The sequence below is a fragment of the Bombina bombina genome, chromosome 4 (assembly GCF_027579735.1).
Source record: "Bombina bombina isolate aBomBom1 chromosome 4, aBomBom1.pri, whole genome shotgun sequence".
NCBI classification, from domain to species: domain Eukaryota; kingdom Metazoa; phylum Chordata; class Amphibia; order Anura; family Bombinatoridae; genus Bombina; species Bombina bombina.
The window spans coordinates 1232162832-1232178027 of record NC_069502.1 but is presented as its reverse complement, the minus strand read 5'-3'; the positions used below and the strand labels follow the sequence as shown (position 1 = coordinate 1232178027).

General features: G+C 35.2%; 1 protein-coding gene across 1 annotated transcript in view; it reads right to left on the bottom strand.

Annotated features, from left to right (window-relative positions):
* The window catches only part of SLC22A7 (solute carrier family 22 member 7), a 387518-nt gene extending 372924 nt beyond the window's left edge, over window positions 1-14594 (bottom strand). Inside the window, exon 1 of the mRNA XM_053712778.1 lies at window positions 14149-14594. Within this exon, the coding sequence (XP_053568753.1) occupies window positions 14149-14526 (378 nt within the window). The 5' untranslated portion in view covers window positions 14527-14594. The remainder of the gene's footprint in view (window positions 1-14148) is intronic.
* Between the last annotated feature and the right edge of the window lie 602 nt (window positions 14595-15196).

Here is a 15196-nt window from a genome sequence, read left to right as displayed (position 1 = left end):
GGTAAAACTCTCTTTGGACCAGAATTGAAAGAGATTATCTCAGACATCACTGGGGGAAAGGGCCACGCCCTCCCACAAGATAGGCCTTTCAAGGCCAAGAATAAGTCTAATTTTCGTTCCTTTCGTAATTTCAGGAACGGACCGGCCTCTAATTCTGCATCCTCTAAGCAAGAGGGTAATGCCTCACAGTCCAAACCAGCCTGGAAACCGATGCAAGGCTGGAACAAGGGTAAGCAGACCAAGAAGCCTGCTACCGCTAACAAAACAGCATGAAGGAGTAGCCCCCGATCCGGGACCGGATCTAGTGGGGGGGCAGACTCTCTCTCTTTGCTCAGGCTTGGGCAAGAGATGTTCAGGATCCCTGGACGCTAGAAATAGTTTCTCAGGGTTATCTTCTGGAATTCAAGGAACTACCCCCAAGGGGAAGGTTCCACATGTCTCACTTATCCTCAAACCAAATAAAGAGACAGGCGTTCTTACATTGTGTAGAAGACCTGCTAAAGATGGGAGTGATACACCCAGTTCCAATGACGGAACAAGTAATGGGATTTTACTCAAATCTGTTCGTAGTTCCCAAAAAAGAGGGAACCTTCAGACCAATTCTGGATTTAAAGATCCTAAACAAATTTCTCAGGGTACCATCGTTCAAAATGGAAACCATTCGAACGATTCTACCCACTATCCAGGAAGGTCAATTTATGACTACCGTGGATCTAAAGGATGCGTACCTACATATTCCTATCCACAAAGAACATCATCAGTTCCTAAGGTTCGCCTTTCTGGACAAACATTACCAGTTTGTGGCCCTCCCATTCGGATTAGCCACTGCTCCAAGGATTTTCACAAAGGTACTCGGGTCCCTTCTAGCGGTTCTAAGACCGAGGGACATTGCAGTAGTACCATACTTGGACGACATTCTAATACAAGCGTCGTCCCTTTCAAAAGCAAAGGCTCATACAGACATCGTTCTGACCTTTCTCAGATCTCACGGATGGAAGGTGAACATAGAAAAAAGTTCTCTGTATCCGTCAACAAGAGTTCCCTTCCTGGGAACAATAATAGATTCCTTAGAAATGAGGATCTTTCTGACAGATGTCAGAAAGTCAAAACTTCTAAGCGCTTGTCAAGTTCTTCATTCTGTTCCACGTCCTTCCATAGCTCAGTGCATGGAAGTAGTAGGGTTGATGGTTGCAGCAATGGACATAGTTCCTTTTGCGCGAATTCATCTAAGACCATTACAACTGTGCATGCTGAAACAGTGGAATGGGGACTATACAGACTTGTCTCCAGTGATTCAAGTAGATCAGAAGACCAGAGATTCACTCCGTTGGTGGATATCCCTGGACCACCTATCCCAGGGAATGAGCTTCCGCAGACCAGAGTGGGTCATTGTCACGACCGACGCCAGTCTAGTGGGCTGGGGTGCGGTCTGGGAATCCCTGAAAGCTCAGGGACTATGGTCTCGGGAAGAGTCTCTTCTCCCGATAAACATTCTGGAACTAAGAGCGATATTCAATGCTCTCAGGGCTTGGCCTCAGCTTGCAAAGGCCAGATTCATAAGATTCCAATCAGACAACATGACGACTGTTGCGTATATCAATCATCAGGGGGGAACAAGGAGTTCCCTGGCGATGAAAGAAATAACCAAAATAATACAATGGGCGGAGAATCACTCCTGCCATCTATCTGCGATCCACATCCCAGGTGTGGAAAACTGGGAAGCGGATTATCTGAGTCATCAGACATTCCATCCGGGGGAGTGGGAACTCCACCCGGAGATTTTTGCCCAGTTGACTCAATTATGGGGCATTCCAGACATGTATCTGATGGCGTCTCGTCAGAACTTCAAGGTTCCTTGCTACGGGTCCAGATCCAGGGATCCCAAGGCGACTCTAGTGGATGCACTAGTAGCGCCTTGGACCTTCAACCTAGCTTATGTGTTCCCACCGTTTCCTCTCATTCCCAGGCTGGTAGCCAGGATCAAACAGGAGAGGGTCTTGGTGATCTTGATAGCTCCTGCGTGGCCACGCAGGACTTGGTATGCAGACCTGGTGAATATGTCATCGGTTCCACCATGGAAGCTACCTTTGAGACAGGACCTTCTTGTTCAGGGTCCATTCGAACATCCAAATCTGGTGTCCCTCCAGCTGACGGCTTGGAGATTGAACGCTTGATTCTATCAAAGCGTGGGTTTTCAGATTCGGTGATTGATACTCTGGTTCAGGCCAGAAAACCGGTAACTAGAAAGATTTACCATAAAATATGGAAAAGATATATCTGCTGGTGTGAATCCAAGGGATTCCCTTGGAATAAGGTAAAAATTCCTAAGATTCTTTCCTTTCTGCAAGAAGGTTTGGATAATCTGCGAGTTCTCTAAAGGGACAGATTTCTGCTTTATCTGTCTTACTACACAAACGACTGGCAGCTATGCCAGATGTTCAAGCATTTGTTCAGGCTCTGGTTAGGATCAAGCCTGTTTACAGACCTTTGACTCCTCCCTGGAGTTTAAATCTAGTTCTTTCAGTTCTTCAAGGGGTTCCGTTTGAACCTCTACATTCCATAGATATTAAGTTGTTATCTTGGAAAGTTTTGTTTTTGGTTGCTATTTCTTCTGCTAGAAGAGTTTCAGAGTTATCTGCTCTGCAGTGTTCTCCGCCCTATCTGGTGTTCCATGCAGATAAGGTGGTTTTGCGTACTAAGCCTGGTTTTCTTCCAAAGGTTGTTTCTAACAAAAATATTAACCAGGAGATAGTTGTACCTTCTTTGTGTCCGAATCCAGTTTCAAAGAAGGAACGTTTGTTACACAATTTGGACGTAGTCCGTGCTCTAAAATTCTATTTAGAAGCTACAAAAGATTTCAGACAAACATCTTCTCTGTTTGTCGTCTATTCGGGTAAAAGGAGAGGTCAAAAAGCGACTGCTACCTCTCTTTCCTTTTGGCTTAAAAGCATCATCCGATTGGCTTACGAGACTGCCGGACGGCAGCCTCCTGAAAGAATCACAGCTCACTCCACTAGGGCTGTGGCTTCCACATGGGCCTTCAAGAATGAGGCTTCTGTTGATCAGATATGTAAGGCAGCGACTTGGTCTTCACTGCACACTTTTGCCAAATTTTACAAATTTGATACTTTTGCTTCTTCGGAGGCTATTTTTGGGAGAAAGGTTTTGCAAGCCGTGGTGCCTTCCAATTAGGTAACCTGATTTGCTCCCTCCCTTCATCCGTGTCCTAAAGCTTCCTAAAGCTTTGGTATTGGTTCCCACAAGTAAGGATGACGCCGTGGACCGGACACACCAATGTTGGAGAAAACAGAATTTATGCTTACCTGATAAATTACTTTCTCCAACGGTGTGTCCGGTCCACGGCCCGCCCTGGTTTTTTAATCAGGTCTGATGAATTATTTTCTCTAACTACAGTCACCATATGGTTTCTCCTATATTTTTCCTCCTGTCCGTCGGTCGAATGACTGGGGTGGGCGGAGCCTAGGAGGGACTATGTGGCCAGCTTTGCTGGGACTCTTTGCCATTTCCTGTTGGGGAAGAGATATTCCCCACAAGTAAGGATGACGCCGTGGACCGGACACACCGTTGGAGAAAGTAATTTATCAGGTAAGCATAAATTCTGTTTCAGCCATAGACAGCCTTTTTCAAGGCTAAAATCAACCAGATTGCTCTACTCTGCTCTAAATAGGGTATAATGACTAACAAAACACCAATCCAATTTCAAGACACAAACACTATCTTCAGTATATTATATGCAACATGGCTATCTATTGGTTTAAGCCCTAAAACGGGGGTGTTTCAATCTAGATCCATATCCTATTGGATCTCCTCCAATAATACTCTATTAAGGGGCAGAGAAAAAAAATCTGGGCAAAAAGGATATTAATATCAGGAGCTTAGCAGAAAAAAAACAACCAGTTATCTTATATTCACAGATACACTATCATTACTTATACACCAACTGCGCCTTATATACAACAGTGTGACAAAGTCCCATGAGAATACATAATAGTATCCTTCACACAGCTCCCATTACATAATGTCTAATAGCTCAGCAAGTTACAAACCGCCTCCCAATACAAACACGTAATAGGAATGCTTCCCACCAATAATGCAGCAGGCGTGCCAGTGCAGACTGAAGTTTTCTGTCAGGACCTCACAAAAATCCAAAAGATATAAAATGTCCATAGCACCTTATTCTTACAATTCCTTTTATTAGGACAAGATGAAATACATGCAACGTTTGGGCCTTTTAGCCCTTAATCATGCATATCCCGTTGTCACAATCTGCACAGAAAATTAAATGAAAAACAATATACCCCCAGCTGCCTGAATCCCCCCCCCTGTTCTCATTTTCTTTTAAGCATATGTTACAGTACACAGTTTTATAGAGAGTGTCATTGTGTGTATTTGCTTAGGAGATTGAGAAGTCTGTTACAGGGGTCAAGGAACCAAATACCAGAGGAACACAAAACCTCTAGTAAGTGAAAATAATACTGATATTATGTCTATATGTGCCACTGAACACGGTTTATTCAAACAATGATTATCTCATTTGTGACTGCGTGTCTGTATCTTTGTTTCTGTGTGTGTATCTTTGTGACTGTGTCTGTGTGTGTCTTCCTCTCTGTATGCCTGTGTGTTTGTGTGTGTATCTATCTGTGTTTGAGTGTGTCTATCTTTGTGTCTGCATGTCTGTGACTGTGTCCGTTTGTGTGTATGCCTGTGTGTTTGTGTGTGTATCTATCTGTAAGTGTTTGAGTGAGTCTATATTTGTGTCTGTGTGTGTGTGACTGTGTCCATGTGTGTGTGTCTGCCTGTGTGTTTGTTTGTGGGTGTGTATCTTTTGTGTCTGCGTGTGTGTTCATATGTATATACATATCTGTAATTTACATACTACAGACAGCCTGTCTGTTCACCATCGTCCCTTCCTCTGTCTGCATGATGTCAGCTCCTGAGCACAACATTCTTTATATAATACCTATGGGTTAGATTACAAGTGGAGGGCTTAAAGGGATATTAAACACTAAATAGATGCTGGACTTAATGATGTATTTAAAGCAAAGATCAGCCTAAGGAGCCAAATTATCAAGCTCCGAACAGAGTTTGATGCCCCGTGTTTCTGGCGAGCCTTCAGACTCACCAGAAACACAAGTTATGAAGCAGCGGTCTAAAGACTGCTTCTCCATAACCTGTCCGCCTGCTCTGAGGAGGCAGACAGACATCGCCGGAAATCAACCCGATCGAATACAATCGGGTTAATTGACACCCCCTGCTAGCGGCCGATTGGCCGCAAATCTGCAGGGGGCGGCATTGCACCAGCAGTGTACAAGAACTGCTGGTGCAATGCTGAATGCGGAGAGCGCAATGCTTTCCGCATTTAGCGATGTCTGTCGGACCTGATCCGCTGATCGGATCATGTCGGACAGACATTTGATAAATCGTCCCTTAGACTAATGTGTAGCTGTTTTTTTATCATTATATAAGTTGTTTAAATATTGATGATGTAAGTGTAAATGTTTAGTTTCTATAAAGTACTCTAGATTCTATAAAGTAATGGGCGCTGTCATGTTTGAACTAGTTTTCTATTTATTTCCGTCTTCTGCTGAGAACATTTAGGACAGATATATAAAACAGGCAATAACGTAGAGTTTGTCGTGTCCCATATAACCTTGTTTGTATTAATCAGTTTTATTGCTTTTTTATGTCTGTTCCTAATTGTTTGCAGCAGGACAGTAAGATAAGCTTAAAACTTAAAGGGACAGTCTACTCCAGAATTTGTATTGTTTAAAAAGATAGATAATCCCCTTATTACCCATTCCCCAGTTTTGCATAACCAACACAGTTATATTAATACACTTTTTACCTCTGTGATTACCTCGTGTGTGTATAACAGTATTATGTTATATGTGTGTGTCTGTATAACAGTATTATGTTTTATGTGTGTGTCTGTATAACAGTATTATGTTATATGTGTGTGTGTCTGTATAACAGTATTATGTTAGATGTGTGTGTCTGTATAACAGTATTATGTTATATTTATGTGTCTGTATAACAGTATTATGTTAGAAGTGTGTGACTGTATAACAGTATTATGTTAGATGTGTGTGTCTGTATAACAGTATTATGTTATATGTGTGTGTCTGTATAACAGTATTATGTTAGATGTGTGTGTCTGTATAACAGTATTATGTTAGATGTGTGTGTCTGTATAACAATATTATGTTATATGTGTGTGTGTGTATAACAGTATTATGTTATATGTGTGTGTGTGTGTGTCTGTATAACAGTATTATGTTAGATGTGTGTGTCTATATAACAGTATTATGTTAGATGTGTGTGTCTGTATAACAGTATTATGTTAGATTTTTTTTCTGTATAACAGTATTATGTTAGATGTGTGTGTCTATATAACAGTATTATGTTAGATGTGTGTGTCTGTATAACAGTATTATGTTAGATTTTTTTTTCTGTATAACAGTATTATGTTATATGTGTGTGAGTGTATAACTGTATTATGTTAGATGTGTGTGTCTGTATAACAGTATTATGTTAGATGTGTGTGTCTGTATAACAGTATTATGTTAGATGTGTGTGTCTGTATAACAGTATTATGTTAGATGTGTGTGTCTGTATAACAGTATTATGTTATATGTGTGTGTCTGTATAACAGTATTATGTTATATGTGAGTGTCTGTATAACAGTATTATGTTATATGTGTGTGTCTGTATAACAGTATTATGTTATATATGTGTGTGTCTGTATAACAGTATTATGTTATATATGTGTGTGTCTGTATAACAGTATTATGTTATATGTGTGTGACTGTATAATAGTATTATGTTATATGTGTGTGTCTGTATAACAGTATTATGTTATATGTGTGTGTCTGAATAACAGTATTAGGTTATATGTGTGTGTCTGTATAACAATATTATGTTATATATGTGTGTCTGTATAACAGTATAATGTTATATTTATGTGTCTGTATAATAGTATTATGTTAGATGTGTGTGACTGTATAACAGTATTATGTTATATGTGTGTGTCTGTATAACAGTATTATGTTATATGTGTGTGTCTGTATAACAGTATTATGTTATATTTATGTGTCTGTATAACAGTATTATGTTATATGTGTGTGACTGTATAACAGTATTATGTTATATGTGTGTGACTGTATAACAGTATTATGTTACATGTGTGTGACTGTATAACAGTATTATGTTATATATGTGTGTGTCTGTATAACAGTATTATGTTATATGTGTGTGTCTGTATAACAGTATTATGTTATATGTGTGTGTGTCTGAATAACAGTATTATGTTAGATTTGTGTGACTGTATAATAGTATTATGTTATATGTGTGTGTCTGTATAACAGTATTATGTTATATGTGTGTGTCTGTATAACAGTATTATGTTATATGTGTGTGTCTGTATAACAGTATTATGTTATATGTGTGTGTCTGTATAACAGTATTATGTTATATGTGTGTGTCTGTATAACAGTATTATGTTATATTTATGTGTCTGAATAACAGTATTATGTTATATGTGTGTGTGTGAATAACAGTATTATGTTATATGTGTGTGTCTGAATAACAGTATTATGTTATATATGTGTGTGTGTCTGAATAACAGTATTATGTTATATATGTGTGTGACTGTATAACAGTATTATGTTAGAAGTGTGTGTCTGTATAATAGTATTATGTTATATGTGTGTGTGTGTCTGAATAACAGTATTATGTTATATATGTGTGTGACTGTATAAAAGTATTATGTTAGAAGTGTGTGACTGTATAACAGTATTATGTTATATGTGTGTGTCTGTATAACAGTATTATGTTATATGTGTTTGTCTGTATAACAGTATTATGTTATATGTGTGTGTCTGTATAACAGTATTATGTTATATATGTGTGTGACTGTATAACAGTATTATGTTATATATGTGTGTGTCTGTATAACAGTATTATGTTATATGTGTGTGTCTGTATAACAGTATTATGTTATATATGTGTGACTGTATAACAGTATTATGTTATATGTGTGTGACTGTATAACAGTATTATGTAATATGTGTGTGTCTGTATAACAGTATTATGTTATATATGTGTGTGACTGTATAACAGTATTATGTAATATGTGTGTGTCTGTATAACAGTATTATGTTACATGTGTGTGACTGTATGACAGTATTATGTTATATGTGTGTGTCTGTATAACAGTATTATGTTAGATGTGTGTGACTGTATAACAGTATTATGTTATATATGTGTGTGTGTGTATAACAGTATTATGTTATATGTGTGTGTGTATAACAGTATTATGCTATATGTGTGTCTGTATAACAGTATTATGTTATATATGTGTGTGTGTCTGTATAACAGTATTATGTTATATGTGTGTGTCTGTATAACAGTATTATGTTATATATGTGTGTGTCTGTATAACAGTATTATGTTATATGTGTGTGTCTGTATAACAGTATTATCTTATATATGTGTGTGTCTGTATACCAGTATTATCTTATATATGTGTGTGTCTGTATAACAGTATTATGTTATATGTGTGTGTCTGTATAACAGTATTATGTTATATATGTGTGTGTCTGTATAACAGTATTATGTTAGATGTGTGTGTCTGTATAACAGTATTATGTTATATGTGTGTGTCTGTATAACAGTATTATGTTATATTTATGTGTCTGTATAACAGTATTATGTTATATGTGTGTGACTGTATAACAGTATTATGTTATATGTGTGTGACTGTATAACAGTATTATGTTATATGTGTGTGACTGTATAACAGTATTATGTTATATGTGTGTGACTGTATAACAGTATTATGTTATATGTGTGTGTGTGTCTGTATAACAGTATTATGTTAGATGTGTGTGTCTGTATAACAGTATTATGTTATATGTGTGTGACTGTATAACAGTATTATGTTATATGTGTGTGTCTGTATAACAGTATTATGTTATATGTGTGTGACTGTATAACAGTATTATGTTATATGTGTGTGTCTGTATAACAGTATTATGTTATATGTGTGTGACTGTATAACAGTATTATGTTATATGTGTGTGACTGTATAACAGTATTATGTTATGTGTGTGACTGTATAACAGTATTATGTTATATGTGTGTGTCTGTATAACAGTATTATGTTATGTATGTGTGTGACTGTATAACAGTATTATGTTAGATGTGTGTGACTGTATAACAGTATTATGTTATATGTGTGTGTCTGTATAACAGTATTATGTTATATATGTGTTTGTGTCTGTATGACAGTATTATGTTATATGTGTGTGACTGTATAACAGTATTATGTTATATGTGTGTGACTGTATAACAGTATTATGTTATATGTGTTTGTCTGTATAACAGTATTATGTTATATGTGTGTGTCTGTATAACAGTATTATGTTATATGTGTGTGACTGTATAACAGTATTATGTTATATGTGTGTGACTGTATAACAGTATTATGTTATATATGTGTGTGACTGTATAACAGTATTATGTTATATATGTGTGTGACTGTATAACAGTATTATGTTATATATGTGTGTGACTGTATAACAGTATTATGTTATATATGTGTGTGACTGTATAACAGTATTATGTTATATGTGTGTGTCTGTATAACAGTATTATGTTATATGTGTGTGACTGTATAACAGTATTATGTTATATATGTGTGTGACTGTATAACAGTATTATGTTATATATGTGTGACTGTATAACAGTATTATGTTATATGTGTGTGTCTGTATAACAGTATTATGTTATATGTGTGTGACTGTATAACAGTATTATGTTATATGTGTGTGACTGTATAACAGTATTATGTTATATATGTGTGTGACTGTATAACAGTATTATGTTATATATGTGTGTGACTGTATAACAGTATTATGTTATATATGTGTGTGACTGTATAACAGTATAATGTTATATGTGTGTGACTGTATAACAGTATTATGTTATATGTGTGTGACTGTATAACAGTATTATGTTATATATGTGTGTGACTGTATAACAGTATAATGTTATATGTGTGTGACTGTATAACAGTATTATGTTATATGTGTGTGTCTGTATAACAGTATAATGTTATATGTGTGTGTCTGTATAACAGTATTATGTTAGATGTGTGTGTCTGTATAACAGTATTATGTTAGATGTGTGTGACTGTATAACAGTATTATGTTACATGTGTGTGTCTGTATAACAGTATTATGTTATATGTGTGTGACTGTATAACAGTATTATGTTAGATGTGTGTGACTATATAACAGTATTATGTTATATGTGTGTGTGTATAACAGTATTATGTTATATGTGTGTGTCTGTATAACAGTATTATGTTATATGTGTGTGACTGTATAACAGTATTATGTTATATGTGTGACTTTATAACAGTATTATGTTATATGTGTGTGTCTGTATAACAGTATTATGTTATATGTGAGTGTCTGTATAACAGTATTATGTTATATGTGTGTGTCTGTATAACAGTATTATGTTATATGTGTGTGACTGTATAACAGTATTATGTTATATGTGTGTGTCTGTATAACAGTATTATGTTATATGTGTGTGTCTGTATAACAGTATTATGTAGTATGTGTGTGACTGTATAACAGTATTATGTTATATGTGTGTGACTGTATAACAGTATTATTTTATATGTGTGTGACTGTATAACAGTATTATGTTATATGTGTGTGTCTGTATAACAGTATTATGTTATATGTGTGTGTATAACAGTATTATGTTATATGTGTGTGTCTGTATAACAGTATTATGTTATTTGTGTGTGTCTGTATAACAGTATTATGTTATATGTGTGTGTCTGTATAACAGTATTATGTTATATGTGTGTGTATAACAGTATTATGTTATATATGTGTGTGTCTGTATAACAGTATTATGTTATATATGTGTGTATCTGTATAACAGTATTATGTTATGTGTGTGTGTCTGTATAGCAGTATAATGTTATATGTGTGTGTCTGTATAACAGTATTATGTTAGATGTGTGTGACTGTATAACAGTATTATGTTATATGTGTGTGTCTGTATAACAGTATTATGTTATATATGTGTGTGACTGTATAACAGTATTATGTTATATGTATGTGTCTGTATATTAGTATTATGTTATATGTGTGTGTCTGTATAACAGTATTATGTTATATGTGTGTGTCTGTATAACAGTATTATGTTATATGTGTGTGACTGTATAACAGTATTATGTTATGTGTGTGACTGTATAACAGTATTATGTTATGTGTGTGACTGTATAACAGTATTATGTTATGTGTGTGTGTCTGTATAACAGTATTATGTTATATGTGTGTGACTGTATAACAGTATTATGTTATGTGTGTGACTGTATAACAGTATTATGTTAGAAGTGTGTGACTGTATAACAGTATTATGTTAGAAGTGTGTGACTGTATAACAGTATTATGTTATATGTGTGTGACTGTATAACAGTATTATGTTATATGTGTGTGACTGTATAACAGTATTATGTTATATGTGTGTGTGTCTGTATAACAGTATTATGTTACTATGTGTGTGGCTGTATAACAGTATTATGTTATGTGTGTGTCTGTATAACAGTATTATGTTATGTGTGTGTGACTGTATAACAGTATTATGTTATATGTGTGTGTCTGTATAACAGTATTAGTTATATATGTGTGTGACTGTAAAACAGTATATGTTATGTTGTGTGACTGTATAACAGTATTATGTTATATATGTGTGTGACTTGTATAACAGTATATGTTAGAAGTGTGTGACTGTATAACAGTATTATGTTATATGTGTGTGTCTGTATAACAGTATTATGTTATAGTGTGTGTGACTGTATAACAGTATATGTTATATGTGTGTGACTGTATAACAGTATTAATGTTAGAAAGTGTGTGGGGAGTATTATGTTATATGTGTGTGTCTGTATAACAGTATAATGTTATATGTGTGTGTCTGTATAACAGTATAATGTTAGATGTGTGTGTCTGTATAACAGTATTATGTTAGATGTGTGTGACTGTATAACAGTATTATGTTACATGTGTGTGTCTGTATAACAGTATTATGTTATATGTGTGTGACTGTATAACAGTATTATGTTAGATGTGTGTGACTATATAACAGTATTATGTTATATGTGTGTGTGTATAACAGTATTATGTTATATGTGTGTGTCTGTATAACAGTATTATGTTATATGTGTGTGACTGTATAACAGTATTATGTTATATGTGTGACTTTATAACAGTATTATGTTATATGTGTGTGTCTGTATAACAGTATTATGTTATATGTGAGTGTCTGTATAACAGTATTATGTTATATGTGTGTGTCTGTATAACAGTATTATGTTATATGTGTGTGACTGTATAACAGTATTATGTTATATGTGTGTGTCTGTATAACAGTATTATGTTATATGTGTGTGTCTGTATAACAGTATTATGTAGTATGTGTGTGACTGTATAACAGTATTATGTTATATGTGTGTGACTGTATAACAGTATTATTTTATATGTGTGTGACTGTATAACAGTATTATGTTATATGTGTGTGTCTGTATAACAGTATTATGTTATATGTGTGTGTATAACAGTATTATGTTATATGTGTGTGTCTGTATAACAGTATTATGTTATTTGTGTGTGTCTGTATAACAGTATTATGTTATATGTGTGTGTCTGTATAACAGTATTATGTTATATGTGTGTGTATAACAGTATTATGTTATATATGTGTGTGTCTGTATAACAGTATTATGTTATATATGTGTGTATCTGTATAACAGTATTATGTTATGTGTGTGTGTCTGTATAGCAGTATAATGTTATATGTGTGTGTCTGTATAACAGTATTATGTTAGATGTGTGTGACTGTATAACAGTATTATGTTATATGTGTGTGTCTGTATAACAGTATTATGTTATATATGTGTGTGACTGTATAACAGTATTATGTTATATGTATGTGTCTGTATATTAGTATTATGTTATATGTGTGTGTCTGTATAACAGTATTATGTTATATGTGTGTGTCTGTATAACAGTATTATGTTATATGTGTGTGACTGTATAACAGTATTATGTTATGTGTGTGACTGTATAACAGTATTATGTTATGTGTGTGACTGTATAACAGTATTATGTTATGTGTGTGTGTCTGTATAACAGTATTATGTTATATGTGTGTGACTGTATAACAGTATTATGTTATGTGTGTGACTGTATAACAGTATTATGTTAGAAGTGTGTGACTGTATAACAGTATTATGTTAGAAGTGTGTGACTGTATAACAGTATTATGTTATATGTGTGTGACTGTATAACAGTATTATGTTATATGTGTGTGACTGTATAACAGTATTATGTTATATGTGTGTGTGTCTGTATAACAGTATTATGTTACATGTGTGTGTCTGTATAACAGTATTATGTTATGTGTGTGTCTGTATAACAGTATTATGTTATGTGTGTGTGACTGTATAACAGTATTATGTTATATGTGTGTGTCTGTATAACAGTATTATGTTATATATGTGTGTGACTGTAAAACAGTATTATGTTATGTGTGTGTGACTGTATAACAGTATTATGTTATATGTGTGTGACTGTATAACAGTATTATGTTAGAAGTGTGTGACTGTATAACAGTATTATGTTATATGTGTGTGTCTGTATAACAGTATTATGTTATGTGTGTGTGACTGTATAACAGTATTATGTTATATGTGTGTGACTGTATAACAGTATTATGTTAGAAGTGTGTGACTGTATAACAGTATTATGTTATATGTGTGTGACTGTATAACAGTATTATGTAATATATGTGTGTGACTGTATAACAGTATTATGTTATATGTGTGTGACTGTATAACAGTATTATGTTATATGTGTGTGACTGTATAACAGTATTATGTTATGTGTGTGACTGTATAACAGTATTATGTTATATGTGTGTGTCTGTATAAATATATATATATATAATTATGTGTTCTCTAGGAGCAATTAGCCGGAGCACACTTATCATGTCCCGTTCCATCTCAGGTCCCTATGCCCCAGCAGTGACACAATCAGTACCTACCTGTGTGACAGTTGTAGAGGTGTATGTGGATGTATCAAACACATAGCCCTGGTCACAGTTCTGTACCACTGTTGAGTTAATGTCCTGCCTGGATCTGTTGAACATCAAGTGTGTCTGGGGCTGAGCATACATCTTACATGAGCTGTAGGAACCATCTGCTTCTTTAGGGATGTAAATGTAAAGAGGGCTCTTCTGGCTTCCATTCTCTATTGCCCTCATGGCCCCAGTGGCACAGTAATGAGGGGGAACGGCTGAGATGAAAATGTGCAAGAGGAAATGAAGAGGCAGAATTAATCTGGGGAGGCAAAGGATGATCAAAGACACGATCTGAAACTTGCCAAAAACACCCACTTCAGCCAGGACATCTTCAAACCTCATTGTGCCAAGAATGAACCTCCAGAGGCAACCAACAGACTATAAACAGCAGAGCAATGTGATGTGCATAAGTAGGGTCTGCCAGGAAGTTTTGTGATTGAACTGACGTTGCTGGCAAATAACAGTGACTAATCTCATTGCTCTCATCTTCCCAAAACCATCATGAGACACATTTCTGTCATGTGAAGACAACAGCACACACTTTGTTCTGCTATAAATTATACAGCACGTCATTAATCTGTTATAGCTTCCTCCTGCACATATCACAGTGTCATTAATCTGTTACAGCTTCCTCCTGCACATATCACAGTGTCATTAATCTGTTATAGCTTCCTCTTGCACATATCACAGTGTCATTAATCTGTTATAGCTTCCTCCTGCACATATCACAGTGTCATTAATCTGTTATAGCTTCCTCCTGCACATATCACAGTGTCATTAATCTGTTATAGCTTCCTCCTGCACATATCACAGTGTCATTAATCTGTTATAGCTTCCTCCTGCACATATCACAGTGTCATTAATCTGGTACAGCTTCCTCCTGCACATATCACAGTGTCATTAATCTGGTACAGCTTCCTCCTGCACATATCACAGTGTCATTAATCTGTTATAGCTTCCTCCTGCACATATCACAGTCTCATTAATCTGTTATAGCTTCCTCCTGCACATA